General features: G+C 38.2%; 1 protein-coding gene across 1 annotated transcript in view; it reads right to left on the reverse strand.

Moving 5' to 3' along the window:
* Positions 1-17,964, reverse strand: part of dnah6 (dynein, axonemal, heavy chain 6) — a 199,709-nt gene that overhangs the window by 92,856 nt on the left and 88,889 nt on the right. The window contains exons 36-41 of the mRNA XM_048620328.1: positions 16,569-16,723; positions 15,030-15,261; positions 11,824-11,976; positions 6,966-7,106; positions 4,779-5,021; positions 266-433 (exon numbers count right to left, since the gene is read on the reverse strand). Of these exons, the coding sequence (XP_048476285.1) occupies positions 266-433; positions 4,779-5,021; positions 6,966-7,106; positions 11,824-11,976; positions 15,030-15,261; positions 16,569-16,723 (1,092 nt within the window). The remainder of the gene's footprint in view (positions 1-265; positions 434-4,778; positions 5,022-6,965; positions 7,107-11,823; positions 11,977-15,029; positions 15,262-16,568; positions 16,724-17,964) is intronic.

The following is a 17,964-nucleotide window of genomic DNA, read 5'->3' on the forward strand; positions in this document are numbered from 1 at the left end:
TAGGAAAGGTAGCTCTGTTTCTTCACGGATGCGTCTGAACTGGCTGAATTTTTCCAGAATTTTTACTTCAGATTTACAGCTTCTCTAGTATCTTGCATCTATTCTATTGAAGCTCCAATGGTATTGCTTAAAAGAATCATAGTCTGTTCTGAGGAAGGTGCGAGGGAAGTTTAATGACCAAAGGGTCATTCAAAAATTTGAAACAGTACACAGCTAATAATCAAGCACAGGACTTCCTTGAAATGATTGTCTTTAGATTTCTTACCTGGTCTGCCTCTGCATGGTCCACACTCAATTTTTCCATTAAAGCATTTACATCAATTGATTTCTGCTGAAGAATTGGCTCGAGAGCTGAAAGCTCAACTTGCATTGTGTCTACCAGCACATTTGTCTCTAGCAATTTGGTAAGACCATTTTTCACACGATCCCGAGCCTGTTATTGTATCAGAAATATTAAAATTAATTCAGATATGATCACTCATATTGATACTTTCAGATAATCAGATCACACCAACAGTAGTAAGATTACATAATGAATGTGGATACATGCAAAAATGATTGAATATTCAATGTAAAAATATGGAACAGTTTACTTGAAAGAACAGTTAATTATTTTAAATTAACTACAATCAGAAAAATATCAGACCCCTACTCAAATTCTCTGTGATTTCTAACATTGAAAACTTTAAGCCTTTCTTGTACATCTCACAAATATAATCAGAACATTAAAATTAGTAACAGGGATTGAGTATTTGCGTGTCTGAAAGTACATGGCTATGAAATTATCTCCCAGGAAGCAATGTAAATTCTTACTTTCTTTCAAGAAATATAAAAAATAGATTTAAACATCAAACTTATATTATTGCCCAATATGGAATTTAAGTAGCATTTTATAAGTCTTATGTCTATGAAAGTAACAATAAACATTGAAAATTCTTCAGTATCATTGACTTTCATATTGCAATATGTATACATCTGCACTAAATCTGACAGAAGCTCATGGAAGTGCAAGAGCACTGAACAATAGTCTAGTTACAATGAATTAAATGTTTGTACAATGTTTGTATCTTTTTCTATTTGTATGCCAAACTGTGTGATTTGAGCATGAAAATAACAGCAAGAGGCAATGCTGTCTCTAAACAAGTACACTGGGATAATTCACAACAACCAAGCAGGAATAAACACTGCTGCCTGGCTAATGACAGCTTTAGTAGCAAGTTTGCAGCAAGAAAAAACATTATGAGGATTGTCACTGAAAATACAGACTCCAAGTCCTGATCAATCACTTAATTCCATACAACACAATGTAAAATGCACAAAACAGAGAGCAACCCAACACTAAATGGGATTACTAAACTTTATTGGTTATAATTACAAGTTTTTGAGAGACACTTCAGTCTGTCAATTGCAATTAAAACAGATTTTTTTTGTTCAATATAAATATGCCCTACCTTTATCATGATAACAACAAAATTATGAATATAATACTCAACCATCCTACCTAAACCAGTTCACTCACACTTTATAAATCTTGCAGGCAACAATCCACTATTTCCTGGGAAATAAATTCTGATCGCATAATATAAGTTTGATGTTTAAATCTATTTTTTATATTTCTTGAAGGAAAGTAAGAATTTACATTGCTTCCTGGGAGATAATTTCATAGCCATGTACTTTACACAAATAATGAAAAATTCGATTAGACATTATTCTGTAATTACTGCAGAGTATGAAGAAGGCAAATTCCCAACTTTATTTCCATTTCGTTGTCAGTCAACATGATATTCTATAATTGTGTCTAACACATACTTCTGACCAACATCGTTTCATGTGCCACATTCTAGCTCCTTGTCACACTTCAAAAAATGCCTAGATATACATCCTACCTCTAATGTTCTTGTGACACAGTGGTAGTATCCCTACCTTTAAGCCAGGAAGTCTAGGCTCAAGTTCCACCTGTCTTAGACACGTATCATAACATCTTCAAAAGGTTGATGAAAAATATCTACACTGCCTCATAATTTAACCCATTATAAAAGGGTCTTTGTAGTGCAATGGTACTGTCCCTACCTCAGAGTCAGAAGACTTGGGTTCAAGTCCCAGCCAAGATGTATCATAATACAACACATTGATGAACAATAAGGCTATCCCATTTGCCATGAGTAATGTGACAGAAGATCTACCAATAACAAAATAGGATATAACGTGCATTTATTGGTCACACTGACAATCAAGAAAATAATAATTTTGGAAGTATATTTTGTTGTTTGTGTTTTGGATATTTCAACATTTTATGTTATCAAAAACTCTTTAACCAAATGCTCTTATCGGTGAGAAGGACAAAGGGATGCAGAATTCAGTTTGTAGTTTAACTCAATTCTATTAACAAAATATTCCTCATTAAACAATACAATGTGAGCATTTCCCAAATTCCCATAATATTTACTCTTTATCTATCTCTCACCATCCAAGAAATGACATTACCCACAATGATCCATGTATTTGAACTGGGCCATTGGAATCTCCTTCCTCTCAGACATAAGGCTGGCTCGCTTCTATGAAGGTGGGTCTCACAGGTCTGGACAGATATTCTCCTGGGTCTTCTTGGGTTGCTGCATGGCCTTCTGCCAGGAGTCTTTCTGCAAGTCTTCCCTGTGAGTCTTCATTGACTTTTCACTCAGTCTTCACTGAGGGGTGGCTTCCAGGTGTGAGAGTTCCCTTTCGCACCTGACCTTCCAGAACATTCTGTGATCTTTGGCCAATGAGGCAATGAGAGGGATTCAAATTATCCAATGGGGTTGTGTTGACACCCTTCACTGTTGCAATGCTGAGAGGTATAAAGTGCATATATTCAGGCAGTTAAGATGCCAGAACATCTGATCAACACTTCGCCAATACGTAACCCTTGAGATGGTTGCAAGTGGTTCATCTTTTAAACTGTTGTAACGTCTTCGGTTTCCACTGTTCTCTTTACCTAATAGCTGCTAGATGCTGTTAAGTTTGGCCAATTTTGTCAGGCCCGATTTTTGCTGCTGTAGCTCAACTTAGAGTTTCCAATTTTGGGCTCGTGGTCACAAAGACAATCTCCAGCTATTAAAAATTCCTTAATTAGTAGAGAGAACACATTGCTTGATTTTCTGTCAACCCCGATTGACTTTTCAAATTATACTTCTAAACAGAAGTAGTTGACTTTCAGCTGAAGCAACAATTGAGCTTGGTTGCCTTAAAGTGCATTGCATCACCATAGGGCATTGCATTTTTACATAAAGGCAATGCAATTTTTTTTACTACAGCCCTGCTTGTAATTGGGAACCACCACTAAGTCAGAAGCTTCCCCAAGCCTATTCTTCCATTTCTCTCCCACAACTGGGACTTCTAACTTGTTACCCCTACCTTGTCTTCATCTTTCACTCCTCCCTTCAAACTCCTTTTTCCTTTGTCCTTTGACTTGTTACTTTAGGCCTCCTCTCACAGTAATCAATACACTGCAGCTTCATGGGTGTTATTTTTTGCTTCTGGCTGTTATTCCTTTCCCCTCCCCTCTCTGTCTCTAAAGCATGAGACCACAAACTCCACCTCAACCTTGCCCTTCTTTTCATCCAGATCTCTAACACCCTCTCCATATTCCTCTTTATTCTCACTCCATCTACTGAATGGAGGCTCCACCAGGAGAGACCTACAAGGCCTGCTGCAGATTGTAACACATTATAATTATAAAACCAGCACACTTGTATGGAGGTGAGGAAATCGGTGATAAAATAAAGAACTGTGGATGCTGAAGATCTGAAACATAAACAGAAATTGCTGATAAACTCAGCAGGTCTGGCAGCATCTGCATTTATGCCAGACAATCCATATCTCTTGTGGACAACCCAGCATTTTCAGGTAGATTATGGAATGTAATACAGACTTTATTGAAAGCCTCTTACTAAGTCTAGAAAGTTCACTGGGGCTGATGGGGAGTACATAGTGAATACATAATGAGTACAATCATGGAAGAGTGACCACAATTTCTAGCTGCAGGTTTTCATATCCTGGCCATCTTGTTTGCCCAAATTTACATTGATTCTAACTATTAACTTGACCATCCTCACTAACATAGGGCAGCTTGGTGGCACAGCAGTTAGCAGTGCTGCCTCACAGTGCCAGGGACCAGGGTTCAATTCCACCTTCGGGTGACTGTCTACGTGGAATTTGTATGTTCTCCCTGTGTCTGCATGGTTTCCTCCGGGTGCTCCGATTTCCTCCCATAGTCCAGGGATGAGCAGGTTGGGTGGGCTAGCCATGGTAAAAACACCATGTGGTGTTACGGGGATGGGATAGGGGTTGACTGTCGGGGTGGGATGCTCTTCAGAAGGTCCGTGCAGACTCAATATGTCAAATGACCTCTTACTGCACTGTAGGTGTTCTATGATTCTACTTCATGATTCCAACAGACAAAAAGGCTTTTCTCACTGCTGAACTCCCCAAGAGGAAAACAATAAAATATCACAATCAAAATTCTGAGCTATTCTATGATAGATAGCCTGTTACACATTCTTTCATTCCTCATCATGACGGAAGCATTAGGGAGAACTGGATTTCTTGAAAGTTTCAAATAGACTTTCTTAGAATTGAACAGATCCTTAAATATTGCCCATCTTTCTTTCCCAAAGATCAATTTACTATTTTTATTCAAATGGCAGTTCAAAAAGAAGGTGCTACTCAAAAATGACTATCAATAGAAACTTGATTTGGTATTTGGTTTTGACGAGCAACTTTAAACTCTAGAGCTTTACCGAAATTAGTTCCTTTTGTTTCTCTGCCAGCATGGCCAAGTACAGGTTAATCAGCTCGAGATAAGATGTGGGTGTTGTGTAGTACCGCCGTCGCAGCTCAGCATAGTATTGATCTGCCTTCTCATTCACACTTGTGTGAACTCGTACACACATTTCAGAAAACTTTTCCTTCATTTCATCACTGCCCAGATTAACGTTTGCAAAGAAGTTCTTTGATACAGAAAGCAGAGCTTCTCGTGGCCACTGAAAGGAAAGAGGCAATTTGCATCAATTCGATCATTTTATTAATGAGAGCATATTATTAGCCTTTGTCACAAAATGTCCAAATTTCAAAGCATACTTCAACTTTTCAAACTCTGTGGAAGTTACCACATCAGAGTGTGGTGGACACCAAGACATGAATAAATTCAATGAGACAGACCAATTTTTAATTAATAATGGGCTATAGGGTTATGGGGAGTGGGCAGGAAAGTAGAGTTGAAGCTGCAATGAAATCAGCCATGATTGTATTAAATTTTGGTGCCAGCTCGAGAGGCTGCATTGCTAAATCCTCCTCCTAATTATTATGTTGCTTGGCGAGTCAGAGTCATGCAGCACAGAAACAGACCCTTTGGTAAAACTCATCCATGCCGATCAAATTTCCCAGGACTCAGAATCATACAGAGCAATGGTGGGCTTAATGTCGGAGGTTGGGCAGGTAAAAGTCAGCAAGATCATAGGCCACTGGAAGCTGAACTGCCTGTATTTTAATCTGTTATGATAGGCAAGGGTACCTAGTGACGTCCTTGATGACAATATTATAGGAACCTGACATGAATTTTTACAAAGGTACCACTTACCAGCTTGGCACTGGGCATCTTGATTGGTTGATTTTCTATCATTTCACACAGTTCTTTCATTCAGTAGAGATGGTTAGCAGCATTTGGATGAGCCCAGGTCAATTTTGAACAAACACTAAAATTTACCAACTAAAAACTGGCCCCAAGGCAAGGCTGCCACAGTGACATAAATTTAACAAGCTAACAATTTAATGATTCCAAATAAACTATTAAAAAAACAGCATTCTAGAGTGTAAATCTGTAATAATAAAATATCTTAAAATGAGATATAGATCAGCAAGGTATTCAGCTTATAAAAGGCTCCTTTGGAAGTGGAACTATGATTGAATACTAAGTCTTGTAACTATAAGGGATTGTGTACTTGAATTAAAGGTACTTGAAGGAATGTCAATTTAGTTAATGGGTTTGTAAGAATGATCGTTTTTCAACACAGTGAAGCCTGCAATACACAACTAGAACTCTGTTTAACAGAATTTTAACTCAACTCATTAAAGGTCCTAAGCTTTGCCCAAGTTGGATACTGGGTGAGTTGACATGCTTGGTGTAGGGCAAAGGGGAAGGAGTAGGTTGGTATGAAATGGCAGTAGATTGGTATAGGGACTATCAGGGCCATGGGACTTGAAAAAGGATTATAGGTTGGCATGAAGGGTCCGAGAGATGTGTGCAGGGCAACAGATGGTATGGAACCAGCATTGGGAGTGTCAATGGGTTGGGTGAGAAGATGAGGTGAGAGCTGGAGAGCCATAAACACAAATTATGCAAGAAAGTTGTTTCACTCTTGGGGAGGATATTTTTCAATACAGGTTATCAATAGAGGTTGAAGATATTCCTAAATGATACTGATTTTTTTCCTGTAGACTGCAAAATCTGCTAATACACGAGGAAGATCCGATTATTAACATGCTCAGAAGGAAGTGAAGTGGGTAGAAATGGATAGTAAGATTTTGCTCACTGAAGAATCAATAACACCATTTGTGCTCCTTTCTCTCAGCAATCTTCAGTAGTCTTTTCAAGGAGCACTGGCAAGGTCTCTTCATCTCCGGATTCCGAAAACTGCACTAAGGCCTACAACAGGCATAGGACCTCAAATTAAAAAATAAATCACTACCTTTTGGGGAAGAGGTTCTGGCTGTTTTGGGCGACAAGTGGGCAGTAGGATTTTGGATAAAAAAATTTCCTGCTAACTCCCTTGTTTTTCAGCATGCATTGGGTGGTGGGAATAAAAAGATTGGCCCTTGCATGATTTTAATTAAAGTCTGCGCTGTCCCTTTATTTTTAAAAATGTAACATCTAAACAGAGGCTGACAGAGGTCAGTAATATATTAAAAAGTTAGATATTACAGCATACCTGCACAAACCAGTCAATAGTACAGCAATTTACAAGAGATGGAAACATTCGACATCGAGCTCGAAATGAATCACCAACAGGACTCATGCAAAGTACAATATGCAGTTTCTGCCGAACACGATTTATAAAAAATTGAAAAACCTGAGGAAAAGAGGAACACGTGATTACCAGTTTTTTTTTGTTCACAAACATATCAGGATCTGTACACATATGATTCCCTTTTAAAAGCTGTAAATGGCAAATCACATTACATCTTTAAAACAAAGCTTTGTAACTTTTTGCTGGAAGAAAATAATCTTAAAATTTGACGATGAGCACAAAGATAATCAAACTTGTACATAATGCAATTCCTTTTGAGCTGTTAGGTCCAGAGATGCAGGGATTTTTGTAGAATCCATGTTAACGATAAATGAACTGGATAGCAAAATTAAATTTTTCTTGAATAGTTTTGGTTAGTAAGCATTAGAAGACAGGACAAATGTTATGCAAAGATTTGCAGGGGTGTTATAAGTTTCATGAGTGTAAATATGATGTGTGTGCTTCTATATTGTGTAAGATATATGCTCAGTGGAGAGGACTTGATAAATCATGGGAATTCCCTTCATTCCACATTTTCTGATTTAATTGTATGGAAAGAGCAAGGGCTAGGATGTGGGTATATTAATGCAATAACACTCTATTGCAAACATTCTTACATTAAAATTCTTCATACAATGTATCTAAAGTAGCTTATCACCTTTTCCTGAAATTCCATGACACAGGAAGAAACAATGGCAGCAGCTTGGACCTCTATCATCTCATCAAGCTTTGGAAGGTTAGGTACCATACATACGAGAGTAGCAGGCAACTAGATTGCATGTATTCTTAGGTAACAGAATTGTCATGATATTGCTGAATAGTGGAACAGTTTTGAGAAGTTAAAAGATCTAGTTTTGTTTCTACATTCATAAGCGATGAAACCCTAAGGTCAAAGTACTTTGAGGTATTCTCAAGGTATCAGTGAGCACTGAAAGGCAACTCTCAAGGACAGTTTAAATCATTTCCATACAAGAATTGCAAGTATAAATATTTTTAGGCAAGTGAAACAGGCTATTCTATTCATTTGAATTGCAAGTAAATCACTAGAGAATGGAACTGTAAGCAGGAGCTGTAAGCTGCGGCTGAACTGAATCAAGAGGATAATGAATGACTGTGGGACCGAAGCATTTATTTTTGTTCTGAGTCAAGGTAACACTCTCATAAGGAACTCATTGCTGTATACTGTTGTGCTTCTGAGTTTGTCACACCCTTGACAAGACATTCTTTGCTGTAACTATACAGTAACATTAAATTATCCATAATAGTTCATCGGTAGTTGTGGTTATTACCTTATCTCTCAGTGGTGAACAGACTTATCAAATGGAGTAAGTATGTGAGGTCAAAGTAAAATAACTGCCACATTTTCAGACGTCAATAAATATCTATGTAACTGAAGGAAATAAACCAGTTATATCATCAGTCCTTTACTACTCCACTCTATGGCAGTCTGTAGAACACTACACAGGCACCAATAGAAAAACTAGATATAATTTGGGCATCTAATTTTCAACCTGTCATTGGCTTTCTGGCTTAGAGTCATAGAGGGCTGATGGGGCTTTTCCTGTGCTGATGACCTCTGACTCTGAGTTTGCGCTGGCCAAAAATAAACCACCTAGTCTAATCTAAACCTATTTTCAGATCTTGTCCCATAGCTTTATATGCCTAGGCATTGCATGTGCACATCTAAATACATTTTAAATGTTATGAGGGTTTCTGCCTCGAGCACACTTACAGGCAGTGATTTCCAGATTCCTACCACCCTCTGGGCAGAAAAGAATTTCCTCATATTCCTTCTAAATCTCTTGCAGCATAAATCTATGACCTCTGGTCAATGATCCCTCCATCAAGGTGAAAATTTGTTTCCTGCCTACCCCATGTCCTTCAATTTTATGTATCTCTATCACGTGCCCCATTACAATTTCTCTGCTCCAACGAAAATAAGCCCAGTCCATGCAATCTGATTTTATTGTCACATGTACTCAAGTACATAAGTACAGGAGTACAATGAGAAGTGTCTCATGTCACCATACAAAGTGCCATCTCAGGTACAAGTACCCAAGTACAGAATCTTAAGAACAAGGTAAAAAGAAAGAACAGTTTCTCTTCATAAACACTCCAACCCAGCCAACATCCTGCTAGATCTTCTCTGCAACCTCTCCAATGTGTATTCCAAAACTGCACAATGGGAATTACCATGCTCACCATGGGCATACACAAATTGTAAATAAAAAGTCAGTCATAGGAACCCAGAGATAAATACGTTACTTGATGTAACTCAAGTAATTAATTTATTATAAAGAAAAGTTCTACTCAGTAGTCAGTTTTTTTTAAACCTTTGTTTTGAATCAACCAGATCAGAGAGGTTATTACACATCTGTGGAGCAGGTGGGGCTTGAATCCTGGCCTTTCAGTCTATTTAAACTGTTAAGAGAACTCAACACACATGTTTAGTTAATTATGGCTTTAAAAAAAAAATCAGACAAGCATACATAATTACTGAAGAATGAACACTTGGGAAATGGCAATTAACAACTTTATTGAAATGGTGGAACAGATGGTTATGATTTTTTCCTAATAATCACCAGACATCCTGTCAATCAAATCAAACCACCAGATATTTTAAAAAAAAATTTTCAATGATAGTTTAAGCCAACTTTTACTTCATGCTTTAACAGCAGGGGACCAACCTTATGTTATATCTGCATCAGCAATTTGTAATTCTCATATTGTCAGTCAAAGCTCTTGGAACAATACAAATGGGGTTTGTTTGAACTCAGCAAGTTTGCGCAAGACTTTGGCTAGACTGAGAACCTACGATGGGGAACCTTTACAGATTAAGGCTACAACTTTGGTTCTGATCTCTTATGAGAAGCAGCAGATTCTGTTACCACGGATTGTAGTAAAAAGCTCAGGCCCAAACTGGATGGGGCGAAATTGGTTCAGAAAGATTTACCTAGATTGGCTCAACATTTTTCAATTAGAATATGGTTGCCTGAGTGAAGTTCTAATTAAATGCCCAGAATTTTTCAGGAAGGTCTTGGGACTATCAAAGGAGCCAAGGCCACCTAGCACATTGACCACGACGCAATTCCATGGTACAGCGAGGCCTACCTAGTGCGATCTGTCTTACATGCAAAAGTAGAGGCAGAAATCAGAAGTCTGGAAAGTGAAGAAATCATCAGTCCTGTAAAGTTTGTGGAATGGGCAGCTCTTGTACTGACTGTGAAGCCCAACGTGGTCGGTTCACCTTTGTGGGAATTTTAAACTAACAGTAAACCACTTTTTGCAGCTGGATAAATACCCAATCCCTCATATAGAGGATTTATAGGCAAAGCTGGCAGAGTGGCTGTCCTTCACAAAGCTGGACATGAGCCACGTGTACTGGCAATTGCAGTCTTTGAGGATTCCCTGAAGTATGCTACAATTAATACACATAAGGGTTTGTACCAATATCTGAGATTGCCATTTGGGCTATCATCAGCCTGTGCCATTTTTCAGCTGATGTAGTTAGCCTATCTCTATCCCTTTGTATCCTCATACCTTGTCTTCTCAACTAATTTTGTATTATCCACAAACTTAGCGATAGTACATTCACATCCGTCATCCAAATCATTAATATACGTCATTCAAAATTGCAGTCATAACACTGACCCTTGTGGATCCACTAGTACAGGTCACCATCCTAAAAATGCCCTCTTTATCCCAATTCTTTGTCTTGGTTAGCCTATCCTCTGTCCACGATAATATATTAATCCCAACACCATGGCCTCTTATCTTAAGTAGCCTTATCAAATGCCTGCTGGAAACCCAAATATCTCACATCCACAGATTCCCCTTTATCCAACCTGCTTGTTACCTCCTGAAAGAACTGTAATAAATTTGTCACGTCTGATTTCCATGCATACTCTGCTTGATTATATAATGGATTACTAAATGCTCTGCCATTACATCCTTTATAATGGACTCTATTTCTTTTCCCAACAGCAGATGTTGAGCCAACTGGCCCTTTTTGAATAAGATGTTACACTGGTAATTTTCCAATTCTCTGGGACTTCTCCAGAATCCAAAGGTATTTGGAAAACTACTACTGGTGCATCCACTTCCTTTAATACCCGACGATGCAACTCATCAGATCCCAGGGACATATTGGCCTTCAACCCCAATGGCTTCCCTAGTACTTTTTCTCTAGTGATGGTGTTTGTGTTTATTTCCTTCCCTCCTCTTTTAGCACCTTTATTATTAGCCAGTTTAGTAGATACATTCAGTATGTTAGATGCTGAGTTTCTTCAGTATTTTCTGCTTTTAAAACAAACAATGTTGGGATTCAGGAAGAATATTGGCAGGCAAAGGTACCTAATCAATTTTAGCTGTTTACCTGCCTCAAGGATAAAATCAGCCCTTATTTGGAAAACGGTAAGGATATTTCTCACACCCTAGCTACTAATTGTTACACTTTGCATGTCTTAAGATTCAGGTCAAATCATATTGTCAAGAAATTTCCCTCCATCATGTTAACCAGTTTTATTTCTGTGCATAGTAGGTGAAGCACTGAACAAGCAAAGATTTGGGTGCTCAAAACTTGCTTGAATATCTTACAATAACTTCCAAACTTGCTTGTGGGACAAATACACACTGATGTCCAGTTATCAGAAACCTACCTGAAAGGTTAGGATTCACGTCAATCACTCTGGTCCATAATACAAAAACACACATTAAGTGCACATACCAAATAATATGCACAAGTGAAAGAGGCTGGACATGAGCAGTTTTGAATGCTTACTTCATCTCTGTTTCCTTCTGGTATTCCAGCATCCTTGGCTTTTGGACGTGTGGCAGCGAGCACTTGCTCAAGCTCATCTTTCTCAAATAGATTTGGAACCTCTCCAGAGTTGAGGATGTTATTGATGTCTTCCAGGAACTCCTCTACCACTATCTGTCAGAGAATAATATGTCAGCACAATTTCATGCTAATTGTGCCAAAACTCTGACAGTTGAAATAGCACAGATGATTCTTAATAAGCTATGTCCATACTGTTTAAATCTTGGATATGTTATATTTAAAATGTATCATGCTCCTTGGCACTGACCATTTATCACTGTGACAATATATACAGCGAAGTGTGCTAATAAAAGACGTAATTAAGTACTATAGACTAAACATTCAGCTGCCCAACACTGAATGCTCAACAGCTTCCTATGTTTCCAAAATGGCAAGTAAGTGATTTCTGAAGGGAATTATGCCATTAGTATATCAGAACAGGTCGATGCATTTGTGGCAGGTACAGACATGGAGATATTTCAGTCATGGGTACAGACCAAATAATTATGTCTCAGAACAATTTAGAAAGACTGATACAAGAAAAACCTGCAAAGCTGCACTGTGGTTGAAGCTAGGTGTCCTTGTCTGTGTGTAGAAGAGGCTGGGATGGGACTTTTGCCACTACTTTTGGAAGTGAGGGAGACCTATGACATGATGCAGGAGAAGGATGCTGTGCGGGCATTTGCCAGAACCTTCGGGGGAACCTCTGGTCAGTTCATGGGCGCTGTATTCTTGAAGTTCGTCTCCTGCATCAGGGGTCCGTTAGGGTCAGCTGGGACCATAACAGGGTGGCCTTTTGCTGGCTTGAGGGGCACTATCTGCACTGGGAGGTGAAGGGATGTCCACCACAGGATGGGAAGAGAGAATCTCCAGGCAAATTAAATTGGAGAAGGATGCTGCAAAAGAGAGTGTGGGGGGAGGGGACTTCAAGAAGAATGTGGAGAGACTGCCTGAGGGTTGGGGAATGAGGAACTGGAGGCTGCAAGTGAGGAATAGGAAAGCTGCAAAGACGACAGAAAAGTTTTAATCCTGCCAACAATGGAATAAACTGCTAATTAGAAGCTAAGAATATTTAAGTTAGCTCAAGGCTGCATTAATTCAAGAGCTATTATAGGGGGGAAGTTTATAGGGATGCAATTATAGAGTCATTCAGCATGGAAACAGACCATTTGGTCTAACCAGTCCATGCCAAATATAATCCCAAACTAAACTGGTCCCACCAGTCTGCTTTTAGCCCATATCCCTCGAAACCTTTCCTATTCACGTATTCATCCAAATGTCTTGAACGTTGTAAATGTACCCGCATCCACCACTTCCTTAGGAAGTTCGTTCCACATGCAAACTACCCTGTGTAAAAAATTTGCCTCATGTCTGTCTTTTTTAAAATCTCCCTCCTCTCACCTTAAAAATGTGTTGCCTAGTCTTGAAATTCCCCATGTTAGGGAAAAAACAACTTCCATTAGCTCTATCTATACCTCTCATTAATGAACAGAGATCAAGTTTGAAAATGCAGTAGAGAAAAGGGTAATAATTGCTTGGTTAAAATCTCTTGGCTTTGTCCATCTGTGAGGGAAATATATAAATTGTGACTTCACTCATCTGTGAGAGGTATGTTTTGAGTGATGGTTTTTTGTGTGTAGAAGTGTATACGAGTTATTTTGAAAAATAGCTTTTGTTGTCAATTTATGCCTGTTAACTTGTGTTCATGGTGACTAGGAAGTTAATGCTTTTCTTGTCTGTTGTGGCTTTAAGTTTAATGGAAGCTTGATAATTATTGAGAATATTGATCAAGTCTTTTTTTGCCCAAGTACACAAGCCCAACGTGTCAACACAAATAGATATGGTACTATTACTGTGTGACTTCATAGTCCAATGACTGAACTTGTGAGAATGAAAAAAGGAGACTTTGAAAACCAAAGAATAGCTCCTGAAAATCAAAAAATGGCCCTCAAGAATATCTCAAGCGGAAACCTTCAAAAAATTTTGAACCCCATTGATACATTCAGAAATTAGTGGTCTTAAATTGTACAGCAACTAGTACTTTTTATGCCTTCCAGAGGAAAAAACTGACCATAACACATTTTTTGTACTATTTGGCTTTGTTTAGAGGCTGGAAGTACTGGTTGTGTACCTTTAGACTAAATGGTTCCTCAGCTTCCTTCCAGGTGCTACAGAGAACATTTGTCAATCTGCAGCATATCATTGCACAAAACAGCTAATTCCTAACTTGCTGCAGCAATCAACATCTTTTTCCCCTTGGATTCTAGGAAAGACCAAGTCCACAACTACTCTTACAGTATTTAAAATAGGGCTGCCAACATAGGCTCTGAAGATTTTATGCTAAACATGCAATCTAAAACTTCTCTTGCCCCATTCCAGCAAATAAAGAGATAGTAAGAACTGCCGATGCTGGTGTCAGAGATAACACAGTGTGGAACTGGCGGAACACAGCAGGCCAGGCAGCATCAGAGGAGCAGGAATGCTGACGTTTCAAGTTGGGACCCTTCTTCAGAAAAGTCTGCAGCAAATAAAGGGGACTTTTAACAGGTACGATATAAATAGTCAGGAAAAAATGCAGCCAGTTAGAAATTGGATGATTTCTCACTTTTATTGAGGTGGGACAAGGGATGAGAATCTCACTCCTGTCACCAGATTCATAAAGCAGACTCAATTGGTCCTGCGGCCTCCATTTTTCCCAGCTGGGAGCAATGCCGGTCAATCATGTTAATTTCTGCATAGGGAACCTGTCAAGGATGTAAGGTGAACACGGTAGAACTAACAGTCCAGAGCATGTCAGAAAGGTAGAAGTCCGAATTATGCTGGGCAACCCTTCATTCTGGCACTTCAAAATATTAACATTTCCCCAAAGTATCCTCCCCTGGATTGATATTGACAGACAATCATCCTAACAAATTAAGGGATATTTAGATATCACTTCGAAAATATCTTTTGTTAAATTGCTATGAAATATCATCCCCTGTAAAATGAGCAAAAATTTGATAAATAAACAGTGATGATGAATCCCTCCCCCGATTTCTGTCCTTAGTAGGAGACCTTTTCAGATTGATGGGTACCATACTCAAGGTTAAGGACAGAGATTTGTGTCACCTGATCCAAGTTTTTCCAGTTAAGGGAATCAAATTTAATGATTTTTCAAAAATGTATACCTGTGTGTCAGTGAAGAGAAACACTGTATCTTTGTCCTCAACGCCAGCCAATTTGTAAAGTTTTCTTAAGTCCTCGTGGAACGAGTCATAATTGTAACCACGACTGAGTTCAATTTGAAAGCACTTGTAGTTACATATGTGAGCAGCAAGTCGCGTGAGGGACTGTTTGCCTGTACCTCCAACACCCACAAGAAGAGCATTTCCTCGTTCTTGGCGAATCATGCGAGCGATTCTGCAAGATCATTGTAGAACCATCTAAGATTGCATTTTTTTCAAAATACCATGTCGAAGTCACACCTGCAGCAAGTCATTGCCAAAGCCTTGAATCTTGGACATGGTGTATACTATTTTTATTGAGTTATTCAAAGTTGATGTGTACAAGCAAAATTTGGTACATTCCAGCTTTGACTTAGTCTTCTTTCAATGAATGTTTCCTTTATTATTTCCCAAGATGCAATGAAGAAAACCACAAGTTCAGGCCAACACCAGTATGAGTGCTGTTACAGATCCCGAATGACATCCTACAACCAAAGGTGCCACGCAACCAAATTTTAATGCGTCTATCTCCAAATTCTTATGTAGTGCTGAACAAGATTCTAATGTATACTGCCACTTTCTCTAAAATTCTCAAATGTAATTTAACAATAGAAGGTTACATTCCTATTCTTTCCTTTGGTTAAGTCTGGTCATTATTATTGCCATGTCGTTATCCCATTTATAACCTGCCGCTCACCCTTAGTTGAAATGTTCTCAGAATTTACTAAACTCTTCCATTTCTCCTTATCTGATTTCCCCTATTTCAGAATGGCTCTCTATGTCCTCCTTAACACTCTAACCTCATGCCTCTAATGAACCAAATTGCAATCTGGAAAAAAGTCCTGGTGCATTCAAAGAAATATCTTATGCTTCAACCATGTGTGGAGCTAAATGCTACAGTGGAAATCCAGGGATACTGAGATGGGTGAGCCACTTGTTGAGTTCAGATATAAGATCAGCCTTGGCTTTACTGAATCTTAGAGAAAGCTCCAGGTAGCATGTGGCTTACTCTTGCTTCTATTTCCAATGCTCTTTCTGCCTTCATTTCAGTTTGCCCTGAATCAATTAAAACCATTCAATATTATTATTGCACTATACCCGGACAACTAGTATTTCATGGTTCTGAAGAAGGGTCACCGGACCCAAAACATTAACTCTGCTTTCTCTCCACAGATGCTGCCACACCTGCTGAGGTTTTCCAGAAATTTCTGTTTTGTTTCTGATTTCTAGAATCCGCAGTTCTTTAGGTTTTTATTTAATATTTCATGGGATTCCTTGTACTTGTGTTAAGTGGCTGGGAAGCATTTACACTCAGTTGTATTGAAACTTGATGCAGTATTACTTGGGTAATAACCCTACAAAGAATCCAACTTCATTCTAGAGTGCAATATCTCTGCCTTTACTATTCCTGATTTCTGCTCATGGAAGTGGAATTTATTTATCAAATGTATGTTTATTTATTAATAAAACAAGGAGTAATTAATGCTAAAGATAAATCACTACCTGGAAACATGTTCAACAGCATCTTGGAAGAAAACCAGTTTCATTTCCTTGGAACTTATCATATTAAAGTCATCCATGTAGTCCCGTAGAGTAGATTTTACTTTCTCATAATTTTGCAAATCTTCGTATAGTCGGTCGGCTTTCTCCGCTCCAATCTGAAAGCATAATTGTAGGCATTACTGGAGTAATTGGAGAAATTATAAAATAACAAATTTCATAAAGTGATTTATATGCAATAAGAGCTTCATTGACTTGACTACATGCTTTAAAATAGGAATGGAGTAGTAAACTACAGAGACAACCGATGTCCAGAAGTGACGATATAGGAAACAATGAATACATGAATATCAGCACAGACGAGAAAAGTTCCGAGCAGTGGCATTACTGGAGAATAAAGGACAGGCATACAATGTTTACAGTCAATACCCAAATCTATTAGTTCCAAAGACATATCAACTACATGTGATTTGAAACTTAAGAATAGAGCTTTGATATTTTTGCTGATGTTACTCATGATTGAACATTAATTTTTTAAAATTCTATTTTTTTATTAATTTCTCTTCAGTTGAAGTAAATTACCACACTGTCAGTTAACTTGATCGATATCTTGATAACATAAAAATGTTTACAAAGAAATCTATACAAATTTATTTTGAAGCAAAAGAATTGTGAATAGTACAGAACATATGAATAGACAATCAAACAAATTAGGATTAGGACACTCAGCCCCTTCAGCATTCAATCAGATCATGGCTAACCTGATTACTTTCCTGTTAATACCCAACAACATTTTACCTCCTTGCCTAATAAGGCTACGGCCTTAAAATATTCAAAGACTCTCTTATCTCAAAAGGCATTGCACATAGAGTTCTCAAGATGCACAATCCTCTGAGAGAGGAGGAAAAAAAAAATCACCTGATCTCTGGCTTATACGGATGGTCACTTATTTTTCAACAGTAAATTCTAGTTTAAGATTCATCCAATGAGGAAATATCCTTTTCACATCCACCATGTCTAGAACCCTCAGGATCTTGTATTTTTCAATCAAGTTGCCTCTTACTCTTCTAAGCTCCAGTGGATACAGGCCTAGCCTTTCTAATCTTCCATCATAAAACAAAGCATCCATTTCATGTATTAGTCTCCTGAAACTTCTCTGAACTGCTTGTAGTGTAATTATATCCTCCCTTAAATGAGGAGATCAATATTCTACACAGGACTGCATTTGCAGTCTCACCAGTGCATTATATATGTGAAGTATAACTATTCAATGTTTGAATTAATTTCTCTTTGCAATAGATCATAACATTCTATTTTAGTAATAGCTTTCGTATTTGCTGTACCTGCATACTAATCTTATGTAAATTATCCATCTGAACATCCAGATCCCTCTGCATTT

This window comes from Rhincodon typus, chromosome 3, assembly GCF_021869965.1.
Source record: "Rhincodon typus isolate 14 chromosome 3, sRhiTyp1.1, whole genome shotgun sequence".
Classification (NCBI taxonomy): domain Eukaryota; kingdom Metazoa; phylum Chordata; class Chondrichthyes; order Orectolobiformes; family Rhincodontidae; genus Rhincodon; species Rhincodon typus.